The 24,704-nt window shown below is 36.5% G+C and overlaps 3 protein-coding genes and 1 pseudogene across 10 annotated transcripts; 3 read left to right on the forward strand and 1 right to left on the reverse strand.

Annotated features, from left to right (window-relative positions):
* Positions 1-571: 571 nt before the first annotated feature.
* On the forward strand, positions 572-1,581 carry LOC125475213 (disease resistance protein RML1B-like). Its single transcript, XM_048579760.1, has 2 exons — positions 572-865; positions 953-1,581. The coding sequence occupies exons 1-2, from the start codon at positions 635-637 to the stop codon at positions 1,199-1,201; spliced, it is 480 nt and encodes a 159-aa protein (XP_048435717.1). The 5' UTR covers positions 572-634; the 3' UTR covers positions 1,202-1,581.
* A 1,195-nt stretch (positions 1,582-2,776) lies between these two features.
* On the reverse strand, positions 2,777-5,511 carry LOC103953672 (annotated as a pseudogene).
* Positions 5,512-14,404: 8,893 nt separating this feature from the next.
* LOC103953645 (disease resistance protein RPV1-like) lies at positions 14,405-21,898 on the forward strand. Of its 8 annotated transcripts, none has more exons than XM_048579752.1 (9): positions 14,406-14,972; positions 15,476-15,589; positions 15,689-15,748; positions 15,864-15,910; positions 16,018-16,122; positions 16,237-16,962; positions 18,331-19,441; positions 19,868-20,146; positions 20,235-21,898. In XM_048579752.1, exons 6-9 carry the CDS (start codon positions 16,367-16,369, stop codon positions 21,579-21,581), a joined length of 3,333 nt encoding a protein of 1,110 aa, XP_048435709.1. In that variant the 5' UTR covers positions 14,406-14,972; positions 15,476-15,589; positions 15,689-15,748; positions 15,864-15,910; positions 16,018-16,122; positions 16,237-16,366; the 3' UTR covers positions 21,582-21,898. The 8 variants fall into 8 exon arrangements, with proteins under 8 accessions (XP_048435714.1, XP_048435709.1, XP_048435710.1 ...); XM_048579753.1 differs by having other exon boundaries at positions 15,476-15,538; XM_048579751.1 differs by lacking the exon at positions 15,476-15,589.
* A 252-nt stretch (positions 21,899-22,150) lies between these two features.
* Positions 22,151-24,222, forward strand: LOC108867682 (disease resistance protein LAZ5-like). Its single transcript, XM_048580017.1, has 3 exons — positions 22,151-22,944; positions 23,101-23,487; positions 24,202-24,222. Exons 1-3 carry the CDS (start codon positions 22,480-22,482, stop codon positions 24,220-24,222), a joined length of 873 nt encoding a protein of 290 aa, XP_048435974.1. The 5' UTR covers positions 22,151-22,479.
* Positions 24,223-24,704: the final 482 nt, after the last annotated feature.

Below are 24,704 nucleotides of genomic sequence, written 5' to 3' on the forward strand. Positions count from 1 at the left end.
CACGAATGAGGATGTCTATCGTGTACTGAAGAGTGACACGGTAAAAGTCAAATGCATTCAATTTTTCTTTCTTTTTTTTTTTAAGAAAAATAAATAGCAAATTTAGATGATAACACAACAAAGTATTGTTCCAAAAAAAAAAAAACACACACACAACAAAGTAAAATCATTTATAATAAAGAAGTCAGATTCTTAAAAAATTAATTTGATTGAATTTTTATTGCAAAAGTGGTATTCTTGTTATCTATTTATATCATCTCTATAATAAAGATAGGATTCACATGAGTTGGCGGGCGGCTCTATCTCTATTAGAAATATGATACAAGTAATGGTACAACTAAGTGATAAGAATAACACTACTCTTTTTATTGTGCTAGGAAGTCTATGTAATATTTATTATTTTATTACAATTAACTTGGATACTTTAGTAGAAACTTGTACATCATTACCATCGCAAAGACTCTAGATTATTCTTCAACTTTGTTGAATTCTTTTTCCAAATAAGCATTACATCTTGACATGTTGAAAATATATACATTTAAACTTTGTTCTTATTCTTTGTTCTTATTGTCAGGAAACTCCAAACATTGAAGTCATATTTATTGGATGGCATAAGAGTGAAGAGCGACCACTAATGAAACGCGCAAACTTCAAACTGATGCCAAACCTAATAATGCTACGTGTGTATAATTCTCTATTTTTTGACTGCAAATTCCCTGCTTCTCTAGACCTTCCCGATTCTCTTCGTTACCTTTATTGGTGGGGATATCCACTGGAATCTTTGCCGTCAAATTTTTCGCCGGAAAATCTAGTTGAGCTTCATATGCCATATAGCAAAGTTAAGAAGATTTGGAAAGAAGACCAGGTATATTATATGCCTATTTTAATTCTTGTATAAAAATTAAGTGTAGAAATTATATTAATTCTTGATATTTCTCTTTACCCGTTACAGAAACTTGTGAACTTAAAAGTGATCAATCTACAAATCTCTACAAATCTAACTGAAGTTCCAAATCTCTCTGGGAGTCGAAAAATTGTGGACATATATCTCTCTGGTTGTAGAAGTTTGGTTGAAATTCCTCAGTATTTTCAAGATCTTGACAAGCTTACTGAGCTTCATCTTCAAGGCTGCACCAGTCTCAAATATCTTCCAGAGATGATAGGAAATATTAAATATTTAAATTATTTAACACTGGTATAAAGGAGTTGCCCCAATCAGTTTGGTCTCACGAAAAAATTTCTTACTTGAATATAAGTCATTGCGTTAACCTTGAGAAACTTCCAAGCAACAGGTGTAAGTTGAAGGTCTTTGGTTCTTTTAATCTAGATGGCTGCACATCTCTCGGTGAGTTTTCTGAGCTTCCCAGGGATATAAGTAAATTATCATTGGTTGGTTGCAAGAGACTTGTGAGTCTACCAACCAGCGTTTGTAAGTTGAAATATCTTGAGGAACTCAATCTCTCCAGCTGCTTTAAATTTGAAGACTTCCCAAAGATCTTGGAGCCAATGGAACATTTGAAGTCCTTAAATTTAAGTGGAACAATGATTCAAGAGCTACATTCATCAATCGAGTTTCTCCCTGCTCACGCAACTGCAAAAGGCTTTCAAGCATCCCAAAGAGCATTTGTAAGTTGAAGTATCTCAAGGTGCTCGATCTCTCTTTGTGCTCCAAACTTAGAAAACTTCCCCGAAATCTTGGAGCCAATGGAAGATTTGAAGTTCTTAGATTTAAGAGGAACAGCGGTTACCGAGCTACACTCGTCAATTGAGTTTCTCCCTGCACTCATAATTCAAGTACAAGGTTACACAGGTTTTTTCAGGTATACCAAAGACCATTTGTAAGTTGTAATATCTAAGTCATTAAATAGAAAATTTGGGAGAAGAAAAAATTGTTGATGAAATCAACAATTCTAGGTTTATGAAAAAAAAAAGAAAAAGTCCCGTTGTAAGACCTAGAGAGCAGAAGCAATCCTACTGGCTACTGGCTGTGGTATCAAAGATCTGTGTGATCAATATGTTTCAAAGATCTTTTCAAAATTCTGGACTAACCTCTACATGCTACAGAAAGGGTCTTTACAAACCTTTAAAAAAAAGCACAAAAGACAACTTATAGGTAGATACCGTAAATTTACAGCTTGAGGTAGCTCAACCACATAATGCAGCAGAGTAAGATAGCTCATCCACAACAAACCAAAGGGCATTATGCGGAAAAGTTGAGAGATAATAACAAAATCTTCTGACTGAAAGAGTATTCAAGTAACCACTGATCTTATACATCATAAAGAAAATTCGCTTTACAAGAAATAGAAAGCATCATGATGAGGACACTGGGGTGACTCCTTAACAGACAAGTCCGCCAAACCATTTAATATAAGTATACAAACAAAAAATTCGTTCAGGTAGTTGTACATGAGTTCCAAATTTCCAATATAATCACATTTTCTCAATTCATTCCTTAGAATAGTCAATAATGGCTTAAAGGTCCACGCACAGATGCAAAAAGCACGGCCACTCATAAAATCTACATGCAGATTATACAGAAACAAATAGACTTGTTACTGTGCTTCCTTAATTGTGCAAGTGCTCACACAAACACAAAATGTCACATTAAATTCAACACTTTTCAAAATTAAAACCATTAACGTAGAAGATGTAGTTCAATGTTTTATCCATTCAATATTTCTTAAATGCAAATTAGATGTTCTCCGTGCACATTTCTTTGTTTGAGGTTTATTTTATTTTTTTTCATTTTCTAGGGCATTAAAATGTATCATATTCACACCTAAAACATAGAAGCAAGGAAAAGAAAGAAATGATTGAGAATATACATAAAGAGAAAAAAGACATTTTTATGTAAAAGAAATAGTTGAAAACTACAGTATGGAAGAGAAGACGAGTTAGAGAGACAAACCATGTGGCATATGCTATCTGATAGTTCAAGAGCTTCATCCCACTTGTTCGCTTTAATAAGCCCTTTAATAAGATGAATGTATCCAGCTCTGGAAAACCACCATGCCTCATCATGTCAGCAAACATCTCCAGTACCTTAGCGATCACCTTATTTGCATGTAAAAAAGACTCAATCAATGAAGTGTACATATTCTTGTTCACATATGAAAACCTTCCAGCCTTTACAAAATTATCAATCAGAACTTTGCATATATGAGTAATTGGCACCGGGTCACTTTCACTCATCTCATTTAAAAGCCCAAGAGAGGTCATAAACTCTCTATTGTAACCTTCAATAATTTTACTGTAGCCTGCCATATGCTTAGGCCAATGTGTTTGTTTCATTTCATCCAAAAGCTTATGAGCTTCATCCAAAAGTCCATTTGAACAGCAATGGTTTATCAAAACCCCGTAGGTGATAAAATTTGGTGCACAGCCCTTAGAGCTCATTTTATTAAAAAGCACAATACACTTTTCGACATTACCTGCTTTCCCAAAGCCATCTATCATTGCAGTATAAGTCACAACATTTGGATAACACCCTTTTTCTTCCGTCATCAGCATAAGCTTATAGTCTTCATCTGTTTTTCCAACTTTACACAGGGCATCAATCATCTCTGTGTAGATAACAACGTTTGGTGTACAAGAGTTTTCTAACATTTTGGACAAGACTTTTAAAGCGAGATCCAGTCTTTTATCCTTAAACAACCTATCAAACAAAGAACTGTACGTACACACATTTGGACTGTACCCTTGCTCTGACATCTTAGCAAACACCTCTTGTGCTTCATCTAGCTTCCCATACATGCAAAATCCATCTATAAGAGCATCAAAAATAATATGGTTAGGTTCACAACCTTCTTCTGACATAGCATGCAATAAGTCACGGGCCTCTTTAACCTTGTGTGCTTTGCATAAACCATCCACCAAAGCCCCATAAGTATAGACATTAGGTTCTCTAATACTCTGATCATCACTTCCAAAATACTTATCAACATCAGGGATGTCCACATTACCTCTCATTCTCTCATATATCTGGCAAGCCTTTTCAATTCTACCAATGACCATCAATTAAAGCAGTATAAGTAACAACATTAGGATTGCAACCTTCAGTCAACATCATCTCAAAAAGTTGATCTGCATCAGACACCTTCTTTGCTTTAAGGTATGCATGTATAAGAGCAGTATATGTCACCACATTTGGAGCATAACCATTTTGTATCATTTCATTAAACCAGCTCCGAGATTGTTCAATTAGGCCAGCTTTACAAAACTATCAATTAAAATGGTATAGGTACAGACATCAGGAACAATACTATTCCTCTTCATTTCTTTAAACAACAAAAATGCTTGTTCTACCCAGATATCATCTTCATGTAAAGAACAGTATTGGGCACAAACTCTAAAGAAACCAAAAGAAACAGAAGAATGGTCTCTTCTCATTTACTGACTTGATAATTACATTTACATTTGGGGTATATATATATATAGTCAAGGCCATGTACAAGACTTCCTCTAACAACCTGTAACAAATATAACAACCTAACCAAAACTATACAGGTGTAACAAGAATAATTGGCTGCCTAAACTATACGACTGTCATGACTTGGCATCTTTATCTTTAAACACTTCCTTCTCAGCCAATGCGAGAGCTTCCTTCCACCTCCCAGCTATGCAAGGGGCGTGAACAAATGAACCTAATGTATACTCATCCATCTTCAACCCCGAATCCAACATCTCCACATGGACCAAGTGTGCTGTGTCCAACTTATCTGCTTCTAGAAACACTTGAACTAAAGCATTGTAAGTTGCTTGAGTTGGCTTGTATCCGAAATCCTTAAGCCTCCCCAGCTCTTCCAAAGCTACATTTTCCACAACCCATTTCGGCAGCACTTCCAAATCAACACGTTAAGCAACTTCCTAAGAACACCTCTGTCATCACCCTTAATTTCTTGCAGAAAATGTTCCGCTACCCTCTTATTACTACAACACTCCAATAACTCTAACAACGCGTTGTACACGGGATCAGTGTGACTATACCCAATTTGTCTACCTGCCCATGTGAAAAATTTCACACCCAATTCAGGATTTTGTAGAAGCTTCAACACCTCCAACACCAGAGTTTCATTCAGATTATCCCTAAACTGCCTAAGAAACTTCTGGGTTTTGTCATCAAACTCATCATTACTATCCCTAATAACATTGGAAATCAAAATGGCATTGTTAGAAAACTGTTGAATCAAATTTTGGCATTCCACCACCAGCACTGGTATCCAACATCGAATCGTGCAGAGAGGCGAATTCCTCTGCCAAAATAGACTCAGCTCACGAACCGTCCCGCTTGAAAAAATCGTTGGGATCGACCAGAGCATCGAGATTGTCCTGCGAAGAAGTGCAAAGTAATCTGGGGAAGCAAAGTTTTAGACTTTGGTGGGAGGATTTGAATGGAGAAGGGAATGATTGTGACTGATTTGTGGAGAAAAAGGGGTTGGAGTTCAGACGGGACGAAGATATGGTGGAAATTGATTGCCAGAGGAGAGTTTCCAACCACCTTCTGTTCATTTTTGAGCTACGAGAAGCTTAGAGCGGGTGATTGTTTTCAGGGTTTATGGTGGGGGTTTTGTTTTCGGGCCGGAAAGAAAGGCGATATTTGGGCCTGTTTAAAACTGGTTTTGAAAAGACTTGAAAGCGCTTTTACCTGTATTTGGAAGCAAAACACTTCCAAATGCTTTATTTAAACGCACTTAAATATTTAATGGTTAACAGCATTTTGCACTGTAAAGCATTTCCAACAGTAGTCTAAATGTAACTCTTCAGATATAAGTTTGTTGATCTATGTGGCAGTTTGAAGACTAAAATTTGTTAATTCACAATTTTACTCCAACTGACTCCACACATTTTAGTATTTATTGGAGCTTGTTAGTGTAATTACCATTTCTAAGAAAAACTTCAAAAAAAAGACGATATTTTTAGCTTAGGTACCAATTGAAAAATCAATCCAATCATCTTATAAATATCACTCTACTTCAAAATAATGAAATGATTGCTACCCAATCTCACTAAATATTTTGGTAACTAGTGGCCGGCCAACCAACTTTCAGGTGATTTTTATGGCAACCCTCGACTTTTTCTGTGATCGACTAGTCAACTATTTGTTGACCGATGACCAGTAGATCAACCCTAAATCATTTTGAAAGAAAACATGATTTCAAAATGTCTTCAATGAGATTTGAACTCAAAACCACAAAATAGAACTATCAACGGATCGAATTCAGATTGGATCAGACTTAATCCATATGCAGATCCATTTATAATCATATTAACAGATTCAAATCATTAGATCTGACTTGTCAATCCATGTCCCATTAGGGGTGTAGCTAAATTAGGATTTGATAGTATTTTAATGGATTTCGAAATTTGGGTGTATTCAATTAGAATTTTACATGAGGATTTTAAAAGATTTTGAAATCATGGTGTAATAAAATTTGGATTTTAGAGGATTTTAAAAATACATTGAAATCCAGGGATAGTCGATTAGCATTTTAAATGAGTCTTCAAATGTCCAGGTGTAGTGAAAATACCAAGGATTTGCTAGGATTTTAATGAGTGATGGATTTTGATGGATTTTAGGGTGTGTGGTATAAATACCAAATGCCATCAAGAATTCAACCCTCACCCCCACAGATTTCTTTTCACTCCGTTGCATCTTCGTTCAGCTCCTGAAGTCTAAGCGCTTCAACCACGCTCTCCAGGTTTCAATTTATATCATTTTGCTCAAAATGTGCTTAAAATTTGTGCGTTAGGTGATATTGTGGAAGCCGAGAGGGTATTTTATGGAGTGGGAGTACAGTTGCTTTAGGTGCATATATTCGAGTCTCCAATGTCCTTCTTGCATATATGCAGAATGGAATTGACTGAGAAAGCTGAGGCATTGCATCTGCACACAATGGAGAGAGGCGGTCAACCGGAGTACAAGGCATGGGAGTTCCTTATGGAAGGAAGGTTGACAAGCCGTAACATATACAAGGCCATTGAAGTGATGAAAAAGGGGTTTAGTATGTTGCAAGATTGTCATTGGAGACCATTGGATAATACTGTAATCGTCTTTGCTGATTATTTCGAAAAGCATGGGAAACATTGAGGATGTAATCCTTCATAGATAACTCTTTCTTCCCTTGAAACTTAGATACATTCCATTATCATACCTTTAAGAAATTTTACCAATTGCATTGTCAACTCAAAACACCATTTAAAATCCTTGTCCCACAAGTCTATCACAATACTATTGTCCACTAACGTCTTCCAAAAATTATGTCATTAATCTCGATTTGTCAGATCTCATCTCAAATATCCTCAAAGGAGTTCAACTTAAAGTGAATGCTCTTCCAAGTATTTCTATAAATTCGTACACGCATTAATTATATCTCCAAATCCAAAATAATTAAATCCTCTTTGAAGAGTCACCACTAAATCCTCTTTATAATGTCAATCTGAAACTAATTTCATGATTCTACTAAACAACCAATATTCCAAATTATCTCACTATTCTAATCCTCTATTAACCAATAACTTCAACTGCGTATTAGTTTATCAAGGACTAAAATCTTACTTTCTCCAATAACTTCATCTTATTTACTTCTACTATGAGACTAAATTCCACTTTAACATCCTTAAATTTATTTCTTGAACCTATAAATCCAACACTCCATAGAGATAATTCATGGTACTGGAGTTCTTCAATTTGAGTCGGTAATACACAGACGTCATATATATTCATGCCTAAGGAACTAGATCACTTGATTCATGACTTACCAGTAATATTCATTAAGCCTTAAAGATATTTGTGTACAAGACACTCTTAGCTCCAATGATTACTTCCCTTAGTCATATAAACTTGTACATATCAATCACTACTTAGCATCCAAAACAAAGAGAGAATAAGTACTATGCATCATAAGCCATTTGTTTTGTATTCCAATTATTGATAACCTTATGCATACTAATTAAACTATTGAAATAAAATCATCTCCAATAATTCAATGACTTTAATACATGTCAAGCAAATAAGAATTCTCTAATGGTCTTATTTTCACAATAAATAATTCATATACCTAACTAATTTTAAAAACCTCGTCAATTTCTTTCCATTATTTCCTCTGGTTCAGTAGTAAGCCTTAACTCCACCTTCCCTTCAATTCATATCTTTTTTTTTCTTCTATTTGAATTCTAACCACAAGACAACTTCAACACAATTCTCATTCCAATAATTGCATCTCAATCAAGTAATAGTCCACGTCCAAATATAAATAGGCCAATCTCCTATTCAATCCTATGAAATTCCAAGTCACTAAATTATGGCACTCCCACCTTCCTTTCTCTATTGTCTTGAGTGTATACTTGTGGCTTTCATTCCTCTAGGTCCTTTGCTCTTATTTTCATCACCATGCATCTTCAAAATGAAGCTTTTATTTCTTTGAAGAATATGCCATCTTTCATACTACCATCAATTTCTATCAATGCAATACTTATTCAAAAGCTTAACATCAATTCTATTTATCATCTATTCTTGATCAGCTTCATTTCTTTTAAAATCATCAACTCCTCAATTCTTTTTCTTCTTAAAATTAACAGAAGCTTATCCACTGAAAATTACTCTCTTTTTGTACAGACGATCTTATAATATAGTTGCATCTCTTTTCGATCTTAATTTGATTCCCAAAACTCACCATATCTTCATCAACTAACTAATAGACAACCAAAGTTCATCCTTACTCTGAAAGCATCTTTCATCATCTCGACTATTTATTCAAGCCTAGTTCTCATCATACAAAGTCTCAACAGCATATTTATACATTTCTTTTGAAGTCTTTGACATTCAAACATGTATAAACACTTATCTACATCAATATAGGTACTCTCTGATTTTTCTGATCAGTATACTAAATCTCCAATGAAAGCACTTTAGTTCCTTACAATCCATCAACAAATCGTGACTACTAGCTTCATATCTACCACAAAAGTAACCCATAGACCTATTCAAACCTAAATTTCCTTCGTACATACTTTCTCTTACATCAAAATATTTGAGTAACAAAATCTAAGTGTTTGTAGCATCTCAATCTCTAATATGCTTATTCCAACATCGCACGTAACTAGCTTACTATAAATCCTTTTGCATAAAATCCTTTTTATTTGTCCACTACTCAGGATCAAAACAACACCAGGAATTACAAAACTCTATATCGTATCAAAATTGCGTCTCATTCAATTGTTAACTCTAAGCTTGTTTCTAATCCATCAACTAACTGACCAATTTTCTCGAGAAATTCCTTTTGTAGAATTTACTTATATACTCTTGTATACTTCACTGTTCATAGTCAAATAAGTTGAGTACACACTGACTTCTCCAATAAAAACACTTTAGTTTCTTACAACTCCTGCCAAATCATGACTATTAACTCCATATTTCAAGTTCTCTCATCCTTTAGTCACTCCTAAACCCATTTCACCTGAAAAATTCATCTTAAAGTTATATGCATGCATTGCTTAACTTTCATCCTTTTCGTTTTTGGATCAAACTTAATTTCCTTTCTCAGAAGATCCACATATAAATTCAGTTGTCAAGATCATTTGCAAAAGTTGACTTCACATTTAAGTCTATTTGTACACTCTACATATCACTAGAGGCCAACAAAAACCTTTACTAACAAAACCCATCACACATAGTCTTCTAAATTCAAACTTATCTGGCTCATGCTAATCTTCTCCCACAGTTCTTATCCAAGGGTGTCTAATACCTATGCTCTGATACCATTCTGTCACGCCCTGGACCCGGAGTTGATAATACAAACTTCAATCCGAATCTGAAACATGAGTTAAAAACTAAATAATTGAAAGGAAATTGACACGGGTTGGAAAATAAACTCCTCTTATTAAAATAATTCATGATTCTTAAACAAATCAATAATTCTTTACAACCTATAGTAAATAAATGAATAAACTTTCTCTACTCCAATCTCATCATGCCTACCCTCTTGAATGTCTAGTTCGTAAACCTGCATAATAATATAGGGGTGAGCTTCAACAGCTCAGTACGGACATAACCTTACCATAGTAAATTGATAATATTAAATTAAATGTTATGAAATCATATAGCCAAATATCAAAACAGCAATTATAATGATGCATGAATGCAATGCAACCTTCTTCAGTTATCCCCATTAATTTATATAATAAAACGCGCGAACCTGCACGTCCCATACCATGCATTTTACCCCTGTAGAGGTGGTTCGAATGTTCTATTATAGAAACTAACCCCAGTATTATATCCCAAGTTCATAAACCCCTTTTGCTAGTCATCTTATCTAATTCATTGATCTCCAGCCTAAATCACCCACATTGACAATTACTGTCGATATCCTATTCTACTGTGCACATCGGGCTCGTCTGGAACTGATTTCACAATGAATAGATTCAACTACACAAGATCCTTTCCAACTACCCTCATTTCCATACTTCCAATATGAATACTGAAATTCCTACCACATCAACATGAATGATGCACAAATAATATCAATTTATCTTCCACATGTATCATAGTATATTCTTAACGAATAACATTTCAACAATAATTCCATAACCAATAACAAGTAAACACTTAACTGAAGCAATTAGCCCATTACTATTCAACCACATTAATCAACCAAAAAGATCAGAACATTATCACTTCATGAAATTTAATAAAATCAATTTCCGTTAAGGTTTGCCTTATTTCCCCTATCTGGATTCCAAAGCTAAAACAAAGATCCATGTCATTACCAGAATAGCTAGATGTCCACGTACTTAAGCAATTTCCTTGATCACTCTTAAATCATCAAGTATTTTTTCTACTCTCCTTTATTTTTCTAATCTCTCTCTCTATATTTATACTTACGTGAATATATACATTTTCCCTCTCTATCTATTCTTCCCTACGTTGCTTCCTCAAGCTTTGCATGCCATCTAAACTTGGTAGTAAATATCAACCGTTCTTTCTGTTTTAAAATGGAGGGAATCCTATTTATACTATATGGAGTCGGTTACTGAACTTGGTAACCGAGTAAAGAAAATAATAGAAAATACATAGTTGGCTACAGATGTACTTGAAGGGTTCGCTTCTTATCTCATTGGAAAGTTGAAGGTGTCAACCCAATAAAGGATTAATGATATGGTGCAGCCACCTAAGGCTATTTGAAGCCACGTCCCGCTTAGAGCTTGGAACACTAAGCAACTAGGTTGTTTATTCACTTCTAATACATCACACTACCTCATATTGCATGGCATTGTTAAGCCACCTCCTGTAACCTACGTGGTTGCTAAAGAAAAAGATAATAATCTAAAATAAGACACATTATGTGATAATTGATCGCTACATTTTTATTTAGTACCTAATCACCTTCCACCATGTGTACTAGTAATATGGTCACTGTCATTTTGGATGGTCACCCCGTGGCACACACCTAGCCATTCAATGGTTGCCATCTAACATCGACTCAATGATTAACCAGATAGTTATTTGACATCCAAAAAAATATTCAAGATGCTAGGAGCTCATAATAATTCTTACTATCTTCATACAAAGACCTATTCGATAAATAAGTTTCAAATACTTCTCTTCTTTGGTAATAAATTCTTGGGATTTCACATAACACAATTGATTGGTGCCCTTTTCAAGTTCATTGAGCGCGAGCACACATATATATATTTGTGCTTTTAAGTTTGATTGAGCACAAAATTATTTCAAATGTGCATTTTGAACCAAACGATACATTAAATTGTGTCTACAAAAAGCTGTATTGTGTCTATTGAAATTTGAATTCAAAAGTTTGTGTTACTATGATTATCTTTGGATCGACAGACCTCTATCTTCGATAGTTTATATATTGAACAAGGATGGTTTACCGTGTCCATCTTAAATCTTGTTTTGGTTCAAGTGATTTAGGGTGATACAATGGTGTGGTTTGTGCCCGATCTTTGCTCCCTATATCACTCAGAAGTAGTTTATTCATGTTACTTTTGCCCTGGTTATAAATCCAATTTACCAAAAAAAAAAGTTTGTGTTACTATTTATGGATATTAGTAATTATAATTTTTTATTAATTTTTTAACGCACAAAAAACAGTTTTGTGCCCTTTAGACCATCTCCAATGGTTGGGCTAAAAGCCAAATTTTTTAGCCCGGAAAATTTAGCTTTTAGCCCAGAAACAACTTTTCTGCTCCAACCGTTCTGGCCTAAAATTTTAGCCCGGGATTATTAAAGAATGAACTTATGCTATTTTTTTTGTTAAATTAATTTTTTTAAAAAAAAATAAATATGTAGACTATCGTAAATTAATTTTATGAACATTTTAATCTAAAAAAATTTAAATTCCGATAAATATTGAAAAATCACTAAATTTCCCACAAAGCAAGCCGTCAACTTTTACCAATCTTTCAACCCTAGGCTAACTTTCAATTCACCAAACTTTGAACACCAAATTTTCAATTCACCAACCGTTGAACACCACACTTTCAACTTTCACCAACTATATAAACACCAAACTTTCAACTTTCACCAACTATATAAACACCAAACTTTCAACCAACCATTCACCACCAAACTTTCAGAAATCATCCTCTATATAAACATATGTCCAATATTTGTTGATCACACAACCTTTCAACCTTCAATCATCCTTTATATTCACCCATTTTCAACTTTCAAAGAGTTTTTGTTTCCTAAAAATCCTCAATATCTCATCAATGGGTGATAGAAGAAGGCGTAGTATGGCAATGCAGATGGCACAATACCAATCAAGGATGGAGATTGAGGATGCAGAATTGTTCAATGCTGAAGTTGAACTATTCAACTCGTTTATGCAATCTGAGCACAATGGCGAATCTAGCCATCGTGGTTTTGTCACGGGGCGTTCATATGTGCAGCGTGATAGAGAAGAGTGTCATGATCGAATGATGAAAGATTATTTCATCGAGCGTCCGAGATTTCATGCTCATGATTTTCGGAGGCGGTTTCGGATGAGGAGAGAGCTTTTTGAAAGCATCTTGAATGCAGTTGTCAATCATGACCAATACTTTGAACGGAGGGTAGATGCCACCGGCCGACAAGGTCTATAACCTCATCAGAAGCTCACATCTGCTTTTCGCATGCTAGCTAATGGATGCTCTGCAGACTCAACTGACGAGTATTGCCGCCTTGCAGAAGTACTGCTATTGAGAACCTGAAGCGCTTCTGTAAGGCAATTGAAGGCATATATGGAGCCACATACCTCCGCAACCCAAATCGTGCAGACTTGAAGAGGCTTCTACGCAAGGCAGAAAAAAGAGGCTTCCCTGGCATGATAGGAAGTCTCGATTGTATGCATTGGGAGTGGAAGAATTGCAACATAATATTATGTACATGACAAATAAAATATCAAGAACAAAACTCACAATTTCTATGGCGCTCCTCCCACTAGCCATGCCAACCACGGCTCTCTCCAAGCTTCCCTTCCATAAAGTGCATGCTTTGTTGATAGTCTTCCATCGATCATAAACACCACCACCATCCCGCCTGCTACCATTGCAGTTTTCTTGAAACTTTGCAATGATTTTATCCCACAAAACCTTCTTATTTTGATTAGTGCCAACTGCACCATCTTCGCTAACAGAAACCCATGCCAAGCATAGAGCAACATCTTCCTCACAAGTCCAATTACGACCTCTAATATGCTCTCTTGCCATGTTGAACAATTTGGAAATGGAAAGAAATGGTGGAAAGATAAATTGGAAGAATTGTAAGATAAATTTGAGTTTTGTGTGGATGTTTGAACAAATACATAGGTATTTATAGAGTTTTTGGGTGAATTTTGAGTTAAATATTTTTTTTTAATTATTTTAACCGTTAGATTTAAATTTGGGCCGTTAGATCTTTTTTTTTACCATTAGATTTGATTATATTTGATCTCAGCCGTTGGATTCAATGTATTTTAAAATAACATACTTTAAAAAATCAAATTTGAATTTGGACCGTTGGATCAACCAACGGTCCTTGAAACACATCCGTTGGATTGCAAAAATAGCCGTTGGACTTCAGCTGGGTGGCCGACAACCCGCTGACAGCGGGGCCCACCCTGTCGGGCAACGTCTGCAAGCGCACCGCGTGGGGTGCGTACGCGAGTGAACGGGCCGAGACTGGCCTTTGGGCCAGCGAGTCCAGTCGCGCGGGGGGGGAATTTTGGGGGGAATTTGGCCCAACTTTAACATTTGGCATTTAGCCCAATGTTTTAGCATGAGTTGGAGATGGTTTGGGGGGGAAATTTGGGGGGAAATTTGGCATTTAGCCCATTGTTGGAGATGGTCTTAATAGTTTGTGAATTCCCTCACAAGTCTCAAGTCTGGACACAATTATATTTTAATATTAATTTTATTGATCAACACTCTACATCCCACTCGGTTTTAGAAGCAGCCTTACTCTCTTTCATCTCTCTATGCCTTTCCTTTCCTCTTCCACTCCGCCTCCCTCAGATTGTTTCTCCCCTTTGACCCTTTCTCTCTCTACCTTCTCCAGACAAATCGTGGAGGCTCTCGAGCTCCATCATTGCCAGAATCTCCTAGCAGAAACCCTCTGCACGCGGTGGAGGAAGGTTTGGGAAGATCGGGTCTGGTAGGGAGGGATCAGGGGAGGGGGTGGGTCGGTTTTTTGGAAGATCGGTGGATGTAGAGCCTGAATCGGGAATCGCGTTGGGATCCGAGTCTGATAGGGAGGGATCATGGGAGGGAGGTGCGTCGGGTTAGGAGGTGTTTGTGAGAGAAGAGCAGGTGCGAGTCAGAGAGGGAGTGAGCAGTCGAGGTCCTCGTCAATATTTCGTAGCCGTCGTGGAAGCCTTCGAATTCGGAGTCAGCCGCACCTCCGGTCGTAGGAAGTGGAACCTTCTTCAGCTAATTAATTAAGTGAGCAACATGCAATTAGCAAAGGAAGCCAGGATCGAAGTAGCCAGAGAGATAAGGTAAAATAATGGTTTGTGAAATCTCTATGATTTTAGGATTAATCAACTATACGATTATATCTTACTACTTCAATATTTTATAAAACTATTTTTCATATATTACACAGCAAGCATTGTAAGTGGTTGGGCTAAAAGTCAAAATTTTTAGCCCAGAAAATTTAGCTTTTAGCTCAGAAACTCCAACCGTTCTAGTCTAAAATTTTAGCCTGAAATTATAAAAAAATGACCTTAGGCTATTTTTTTTGTTAAATTAATTTTTTTTAAATAAATATGTAGACTATCGTAAATTAATTTTATGAACATTTTAATCTAAAAAAATTTAAATTTTGATAAATATTGGGTGAAGTGGGCTAAATTTTGGGGGGAATTTGGCATTGGTTTAGCATTTAGCATTTAGCCCAAAATTTCCCCTTGGGTTGGAGTGGGTTTGGGAGGAAATTTTGGAGGGTAATTTGGCTTTTAGCCCACCTGGTCTAAAATGTGGTTATTAAATACACAAACAGTGATGCAATCTGTGGATGTGGACGGCCATGGATTTAGTTCAGGATCATTGCTTGGTATATATTGTAAGGACTTACTCAGGAGGAGTAAGGACCACGTTGTTATTAGACAGCCCGGTTCGAATTCTAGGCTTAATTCTCGTTTGTTTCCATTTCCACTTATGTGTGTAATAAAATTTTGCTTAATCCGATGTTGTATTTGTGTCTCTGGAACAGTCGCATATCTTTTTGCTAAATTGTGATGTTTGCTGCAATTTTCTACTTAAGACATGCTTGGTGAGTTTTGTGTTCCGTATTCCTGTATGTTAACTGGAAGTTTTTTGCTTGGAATTATAGATATGATTTCGAAAAGTTAATTCCTTTTATTGCTTCTTGTTGTTCGTCATTGCAGATGCTCATAAAGGATATAAGGTGATGGGTACAATGTTAGTAATAAAGGTTAGTTTGTTGACAGAGCTTGAACTATTGAATAATGTTGCAACTCTCCCCCATATTCCTGATGCTCTTTCCTCATGTTTTTTCGTGATGCCATACTTTGTTTTTAGGTTCATCTGTAAGTTTCTGCTGAATCTTCGAACCAGTTTTGGCAGTTGGTTGTTGATCCTGCCACCAAAGAACTATTGCATTATACTGAGAAGCCGGAGACTTTTGTATGTAATAAATGCAATTACTGTCCCTAAATTGTTCATTTAGTTGGTGCTTGATGATCTCAATTCTTTGTTCCCGGCCACATTATGTAAGGGTTATCTATTTTCTAAATGTAGGTGAGTGATTTGATCAATTGTGGTCTATATGTATGTACTCCCACATATATTACTGCCATTCAAGGAGTCTCCAGTCATCAAGAAGTGTGCAATGGCAGTTTTTCTTCTAGTGTGAGAGAGACACAAACAGATGGATGATATTGAAGCTAATATCCCCCCTCATCGAGAAAAGAGACACAAACAGATGGATGGTATTGAAGCTAATATCCCCCCTCGTCGAGAAAAGAGACACAAACAGATGGATGGTATTGAAGCTAATATCCCCCCTCGTCGAGAAAAGTATGATGTGTTTATCAATTTCAGAGGTGAGGACACCCGCCTTGGTATTACCAGCCATCTTCATGCTGCCTTACTTCAGAAAAAAATTGAAACCTACATAGATTACAGACTTCAGAAAGGAGAAGAAATCGGACCTGCCCTTCGAGAGGCAATCGAGAAATCCACGCATTCGGTGATCATTTTCTCAAAAGACTATGCTTCTTCCACATGGTGTTTGGATGAGCTTGTGCATATACTCGAATGCAAGGAAAGATATGGCCAGAAGGTTATACCCATATTCTACAAAATCAAACCATCTTATGTACGAAAACAACACGGGAGTTATGCGGGTGCATTTGCTCAACTTGAAAAACGTTTCAAGGACAGTATTGATAAGGTGCACAAGTGGAGGGCTGCTTTGAAGACTGCAGCCGATCTGTCTGGGTTTGATTATTCAAACAAAGACGGGTAAGTAACTCATTCTTTAATTTGTATAAAGTTGTAAATTTTCTTTAAACTTGTGACAATTTGATTTGTGCTAAGATTTGGTAAAGCATTACTATATATTATAAATTTTCTTTAAACTTGTGACAATTTGAGTTATAAATTTTCTTTACGCATATTTACAACTCTATCTGCACACATTGTACAATCATATTTACAATTCTACTTACATATATACTAATTAGCTTTTTTGAACTTCCTTGATCAACACATGGATTTTTTTTTGCCCTCATATGCATGCTTCTATGTTGTAAATTGAAAAAATAGAAGTTGTTAATATAAATCAATGACATTTTAGTGAAGATGACGGAACACAAGTGTAATTATTGAGGAGAGACTCTCAGTTGCTTCCAAGCTTTTCATGGTTTATGTCAACAGACACTAAAAATTGGGTAACTTGGCATATCGACAGAAGGTTCAACATCCAAATCAGGTTTAAGCAATTCATCAGGATATATGTCCTCCAAGAAATGTTTGGGCCCACAGTTTGATCTGTGGTACTCTTATTGCATGATTTTGGGGAACAAATCTTAACAAATATAAGAATCACCCTATTTAGTTCTCTTCTTCATAAGGGATAATCTCATGTAAGAGAACTCAAAACAAATTCAAGGTAGAGCAAGCTAAAGATTTAGAAGATAAGGATCCCTTTTAGCATCATCTAATACTAAGCATTAGTCTATACACCGCGAAATTCAATAAAATATGTATCACCCGTAAATATACAAAACCCATCAAACAAAAGGAGGGGTTTAGAAGGATACTCATTCTCTCAGGAATCTGCTCCAGAAGATTTCTTCATCTCTCCAGAACCGCCGAAGAAGACTACCCACTCATCCCTCTCTATTTCTCTCTCTGCAATCCCTACAACTCCTTCTCTCTTTCACTCTCTGTAACCCTTCCACTTACTGAATCGCAGGTCTCATACAAACAGGTCTTACTTGCCCCTGTTCAACATCTCTCCCTCTACCTCTCCCTTGCCCTTCCCCTCCCACTCTCCCTCCCCCTCCCCCTCCCCCTCCCCCTCCCCCTCCCCACAATTGCACGCCTCCCTCTCTGTCTCTCTGTAATTAGTTGTACCCTATTTAAACGTATCTGATTTCTCTTTAGGGTTAGCAGTTTAATTAGTGAGGCAAGTTTACTTTCATCAATAGATAGTCGGTTGAATGCTATAATATGTAAGCACACTTAGTTGAGGAGAGAAAAACAAGATTTTTTTTTTTTTTTCCACAAATATACGGTGTTAAACCTTTTAGTATATTTCTTTATTTACGTGACAAATTTTTCAACACGCCTTTAAGACTAACTATTTCATACTTATATATATTCCAGGACGGAGGCAGATCTAATTAAGAATGTCGTCGATCATATTTGGACAAATTTGAAATGTGAATCATCATGTGATTTAGAGGAGGGCTTGGTTGGAATTGAAAGCCACATCGAGCAAATTGAATCGCTACTGGGCATTCATTCACAGGACGCTTGCATCACTGTAGGTATTTGGGGCATGGGTGGTATTGGCAAGACCACCCTTGCTGAAACTATATTTCACCGACTCTCTTCTAAATTCGAAGCTTCTTGTTTTCTTAAAAATGTCAGGGAGAAATCAGAACCACCAGATGGACTAGATCGCTTGCAAAATAAACTTCTGAGTGAGATATTAGGGGAAGAAGGTCTATCCATAGGATCAATTGGTGTTCAAAATAGGCTCAGTCGCACAAAGCTCCTCATTGTTCTTGATGATGTGAGTAGTCCAATACAAATGCAGCTTTTAGCTGGTGATCGTCTTAGGTATGGCAATGGAGGTAGAATCATTATCACAAGTAGAGATAGGGACACACTTAGACAAACTGTTAAAGAGGATAATATCTATGAGGTTAAGGTATTAAAACCAAATGACGCTTTTCAGCTCTTCTGTTTGCATGCTTTCAAGGATAACACTACTCGTAGAACAGCTTATGAGGAGTTGGTGAAAAAGACCGTGGATTATGCCAGACGCGTTCCTTTAGCTCTTACAGTTCTGGGGTCCTTGTTCTTCAATTGCAAGAGCAAAGAAGACTGGGAAGATGAATTCAACAAATTGAAACAATCTCCCAGTGAAGATATCCAGAAAGTGTTGAGAATAAGTTATGATAGATTGGGAAAATATGAGAAGGAGATATTTCTGGATATAGCATGTTTTCATAAGGGGAAGAAAGTGAATGAGGTAAAGCGAATGTTAGATGTTCGTGGATTCTTTCCAACATCTGGAATTAGAATTCTCATTGATAGGTCTCTCATATCAATTTATTCAGATAAATGGAAAGGGGAAATCATAGAGATGCACGATTCGCTACAAGAAATGGGAATGACAATTGTTCGGGAACAATGTATTAAAGATCCCAATAAGCGGAATAGGTTGTTCACGAATGAGGATGTCCATCATGTACTGAAGAGTAATACGGTAAGAGTTAAATGCATTCAATTTTTTCTTTAGTTTTTAAGAAAAAATAAATAGCAAACTTTAGATGATAACACAACAAAGTAAAACTCATTTATAATAAAGAAGTCAGATTCTTAAAAAATTAATTTGAGTGAATTTTTATTGCAAAAATGTTATTCTTATTATTTATTTATACCATCATTTGTACCTTCTCACCAATAAAGATGGGACCCAAATGCATTGATGGGTCCTACACTCTATAGAAAGATGATAGAAGTGATGGTACAACTAGATGGTAAGAGCCATTTGGTACTACGAAACTTGTGCGTCATTACCATCGCAAATACTCTAGATTATTCTAGAACTTTGTTGAATTCTTTTTCCAAATAAGCATTACATCTTACCATGTTGAAGATATATACATTTAAACTTTGTTCTTATTGTCAGGAAACTCCAATTGTTGAAGCCATTGAACTTAGTACGTATGAGAGTGAAAAGCAACCATTGAACTTCAAACTGATGTCAAACCTAATAACGCTTATTGGGCATACTTTTGGATTATTAGACAACAAATCCGCTGCTTCTCTAGACCTTCCCAATTCTCTTCGTTACCTTTACTGGTTGGGATATTCACTGGAATCTTTGCCGTCAAAATTTTCCCCGGAAAATCTAGTTGAGCTTCATATGCCATGGAGCCGAGTTAAGAAGCTTTGGCAAGAAGACCAGGTATATTATATGCCTATTCTATTTCTTGTATAAAATTAAGTGTAGAAATTATATTAATTCTTGATATTTCTCTCTCCTCTTGTTACAGAGACTTGTGAACTTACAAGTGATCGATCTGTTTCACTCTATGTATCTAACTGAAGTTCCAAATCTCTCTGGGAGTCTAAAAATTGTGACCATAAATCTCTCTGGCTGTGAAAGTTTGGTTGAAATTCCTGGGTATTTTCAAGATCTTGACGAGCTTACTCATCTTGATCTTCAAGGCTGCAGAAGTCTCAAGTATCTTCCAGAGATGCCAAGAAATATTGAATACTTGGATTTATCTGAGAGTGGTATAAAGCAGTTGCCCCAATCAGTTTGGTCTCACGAAAAAATTTCTTACTTGGGTACAAGTTCATGCAGATACCTTGAGAAACTTCCAAGCAACAGGTGTAAGTTGAAAGTTTATGGTTCATTTTATATAAATTCCTGCACATCTCTTGGCGAGTTTTCTGAGCTTCCCAGGGATATAAATGAATTATCATTGGTTAGTTGCACGAGACTTGTGAGTCTACCAACCAACGTTTGTAAGTTGAAATATCTCGAGGGACTCAATCTTTCCAGATGCTTTAAACTTGAAAACTTCCCAAAGATCTTGGAGCCAATGGAACATTTGAAGTCCTTAAATTTAAGTGGAACAGCGGTTCAAGAGCTACACTCATTAATCGAGTTTCTCCCTGCTCTCAAAAGACTTATACTAAAACGTTGCAAAAGGCTTTCAAGTGTCCCAAAGAGCATTTGTATGTTGAAATATCTTGAGGTACTCAATCTCTCCGGCTGCTGTAAATTTGAAGACTTCCCAGAGATCTTGGAGCCAATGGAATATTTGAAGTACTTAAATTTAAGAGAAACAGCGGTTCAAGAGCTACACTCATTACTTGAGTTTCTCCCTGCTCTCAAAATACTTAACCTAGAACGTTGCAAAAGGCTTTCAAGTATCCCAAAGAGCATTTGTAAGTTGAAATATCTCGAGGAACTCAACCTCTCTTGGTGCTCCATACTTGAAAACTTCCCTGAGATTTTGGAGCCAATGGAACATTTGAAGTCTTTAAATTTAAGTGGAACAGCGGTTCAAGTGCTACACTCATCTGTCGAGTTTCTCCCTGCGCTCAAAATACTTAAATTACGATTTTGCAGAAGCCTTTCAAATATCCCAAAGAGCATTTGTAAGTTGAAATATCTCGAGGAACTCGATCTCTCTTGGTGCTCCAAACTTGAAAACTTCCCAGAGATCTTGGAGCCAATGGAAGATTTGCGGTGCTTAAAATTATGTGGAACAGTGGTTCAAGAGCTTCACTTATCAGGCAAGTTTCTCCCTGCGCTCCAATGGAATTCACTGTTCTCCGAGGCAATGGAAGATTTTATGGAATTAAAAAGCCGTTTTGAAAACCACTGACAGATGTAAACAAGATCATAAATTTAAGGGTAGGGGAACTTATAGCTTCCAAAAGTTATGTTCGTGGTCATACTATATAGGCGCAGAACTGTAACCATGGACAGTGTTCACGCCTGCACTATCAGCTCGAAATGTCATATGCAACGACGACATGTTCTCTTTCAAGATAATGTGGCATGATGGATGGGTAGTCATTCTATCAATCAAGATTGCACATTCACATATGACTCAATTTAATTGTATTTATGGATGTTTGTATGTCAATTGGCCAGCAAAAAATTACTCCCAATTACAAATAAAATTTTATATCTACAAAATACCTATGGCATACGTAAGTTTTTACATCTAAATACGAACACATTATGCAAAGGATGAACATCCAGCAGCAAAGCATCTCGCAGAAAAGTATGCTTGATCTAGCCTGTTATGATCAGGAATTCAAGCTCAATGCCACCAACTAAAACATTGTCAATCATCCACCACCCAATGAGGATGAATTACACCTGATGATGTTCTGTTTCTATTTGTTTTTGGTTTTCTTCTCTTTTTTTTTTTTATAACGTCTTCATTTCGGATATTAATTTCAATTTTCTTTTGATTTTCTGCAACAGTCGCTACATAACTTGAAAACCCTTGATCTCGGCCATTCCCATTCCTTACAAAAATCACCAGACTTTTCACAAGTCCCAAATCTTGAAGAGTTGATATTGTTGGACGTAGTAGTCTGTTCGAGATTCACCCCTCCATTGGTCATCTTAAAAGACTTTCTTTGGAGAGCCTTTCATACTGTGTTAAGCTTATTTCTCTTCCAAGGGATTTCTATAAGTCGAAATCTGTTGAGACTCTTCTTCTTAATAGATGTTCAGAATTCATAGAACTGCATGAGGATATAGGGGAGATGATATCACTGAGAACGCTTGAAGCAGAGTATACAACCATAAGACAAGTACCACCTTCTATTGGTCATCTTAACAGACTTTCTTTGGTGAACCTTGAGTGGTGTGATAAGCTTATTTCTCTTCCAAGAGATTTCTATAAATTGAAATCTGTTGAGACTCTTCGTCTTAATGGATGTTTACAATTCAGAGAACTGCATGAGGATATAGGGGAGATGATATCACTGAGAACACTTGAAGCAAAGCTAACAGCCATAAGAGAAGTACCACCTTCCATATTAGGATTGAAGAATCTCACTCGTTTATCCCATCACCAAATCAGCGTAGAGCTCAAAAGAGAACACAAATATCTGCGTTGGAAAGGATGCCCTTTAAAGTCCATACCAGATGACTTTTTTAATCAACCAAGACTAGTTGTTTTAGAGATGCAGGAAAGCAAACTGGTACAAGTTTGGGAGGGTTCCAAGGTACAATGAATTACACCTGATGATGTTCTGTTTCTATTTGTTTTTTGCTTTTCTTCTCCTTTTTTTTTTTTTTTTTTTTAAATTTTATTTTATTTTATTTTATAACATCTTCATTTAGGATATTAATTTCAATTTTCTTTTGATATTCTGCAACAGTCGCTACATAACTTGAAAACCCTTGATCTCAGCCATTCACATTCCTTGCATAAATCACCGGACTTTTCACAAGTCCCAAATCTTGAAGAGTTGATATTGGAATGGTGTATGAGTTTGTCCGAGATTCACCCCTTCATTGGTCATCTTAAAAGACTTTCTTTGGTGAACCTTTCATACTGTTTTAAGCTTATTTCTCTTCCAAGGGATTTCTATAAGTCGAAATCTGTTGAGACTCTTCTTCTTAATAGATGTTCAGAATTCACAGAACTGCATGAGGATATAGGGGAGATGATATCAGTGAGAACACTTGAAGCAGATCATACAGACATAAGAGAAGTACCACCTTCCATAGTAAGATTGAAAATCTCACTCGTTTATCCCTATCAGGTGTGGAAAGTATTCATTTGCCACATTCGTTACGGGGATTAAACTCTCTAAGGGAATTAAATCTCTCATCGTGCTATTTAGCTGATGATGCAATCCCTAAGGATCTTGGGAGTCTAATTTCTTTACAAGTTTTGTATCTTTCATGGAATGACTTTCATACCCTACCCAGCCTCAGTGGTCTTTCAATGCTTCAAACATTGAGCTTAGATTGTTGCTTTAACCTTCATACAATCCCTGATATACCACCAAATGTGAAAGTGATTTCTTTTCCGCTCAGTTGATTTACATGCTACATTTTCTGAGATGATTTTGATTGTCGCAGTAATTGGTTGCCGAGATATTGACTTGAAAGAGTCTTCTCACCTTCCTCAAACTGTTTCTTCAGAGAAACCTGCAAAGGTCTCGAGGGGTACTCTTCGATTCCCATGAGCCTTTTGCGAAGTAGCTGTTGTTGCTGCAATGGTGGAGTCACTGGTGGTATGATACATAGAACTCTGGGGTTGAGCTGGTGGAGGGAGTATCCAAGCACGAATCCATATATCGAAAATAGTTTACCCTTTTCGACAGCTCCTTCTTTTGCTCTCAAACTTTTTGGCATCTTTTTGGTGTAGAAAGCTTCCTCTCCTCGAACGAATGGGGCACGAGGCTCCTCCTATTCCATATATGAAAAAGGAGCTACTTTGTAAGCTTTTGGATTTCCTGTTTATGTGTCAGACACAGGTTGACTTGGAGTGATTCCAAATTTAGTCACCTTCGCTGTGATGCCTCTAATTGATCTATTGGGGTGATTTCCAATGCACCCTTGTTGTGATGCCAAAGGCCAGAGTGATTCCAGATCTCTCTTTTGTTCCCATCTCTTCTTATTGTTACATACTCTAGATAAGATATATGGTCACTCGTGCAATCAAAAACCTTTTTCTAAGAATAAGACAATTAAGCATCCAAGTTGAAGAAAATCAAACCCTAGCTTCACTGAAGTCGGATGGAAACTGTCTTTACTGAAGTTGGATTATCGCACCAGAATTTGTCTCTAGCGAGGGTGAGATGGAAGAGAGAAAATGGACTACATACTTGGCTCGGCAACGTCAAACCCCAAGACCAATGACTAATGCAAGTTAGAATATACCAATCCATTAATGGGGTTTAAGTAATGCATTTCAGAATCCAAGTTGAGCATACATTGGAGAGAAGAAGCTATCCAAAAAGTGAATAACCAC

This window comes from the organism of the source record quoted next, unplaced genomic scaffold (assembly GCF_019419815.1).
Source record: "Pyrus x bretschneideri cultivar Hongxiangsu unplaced genomic scaffold, Pyrus_bretschneideri_v1 Contig14, whole genome shotgun sequence".
Lineage (NCBI taxonomy): Eukaryota > Viridiplantae > Streptophyta > Magnoliopsida > Rosales > Rosaceae > Pyrus > Pyrus x bretschneideri.

Coding starts and splice junctions, on each gene's coding strand:
- LOC125475213 (XM_048579760.1), top strand. CDS start 635: ATGAAACGCGCAAACTTCAAACTGATGCCAAACCTAATAATGCTACGT. Junction 866..952: donor AGATTTGGAAAGAAGACCAG/GTATATTATATG, acceptor TACCCGTTACAG/AAACTTGTGAACTTAAAAGT.
- LOC103953645 (XM_048579752.1), top strand. CDS start 16,367: ATGGATGATATTGAAGCTAATATCCCCCCTCATCGAGAAAAGAGACAC. Junction 16,963..18,330: donor GATTATTCAAACAAAGACGG/GTAAGTAACTCA, acceptor TATATATTCCAG/GACGGAGGCAGATCTAATTA. Junction 20,147..20,234: donor AGCTTTGGCAAGAAGACCAG/GTATATTATATG, acceptor CTCTTGTTACAG/AGACTTGTGAACTTACAAGT.
- LOC108867682 (XM_048580017.1), top strand. CDS start 22,480: ATGATATCACTGAGAACGCTTGAAGCAGAGTATACAACCATAAGACAA. Junction 22,945..23,100: donor AAGTTTGGGAGGGTTCCAAG/GTACAATGAATT, acceptor ATTCTGCAACAG/TCGCTACATAACTTGAAAAC. Junction 23,488..24,201: donor CACTCGTTTATCCCTATCAG/GTGTGGAAAGTA, acceptor TTTATGTGTCAG/ACACAGGTTGACTTGGAGTG.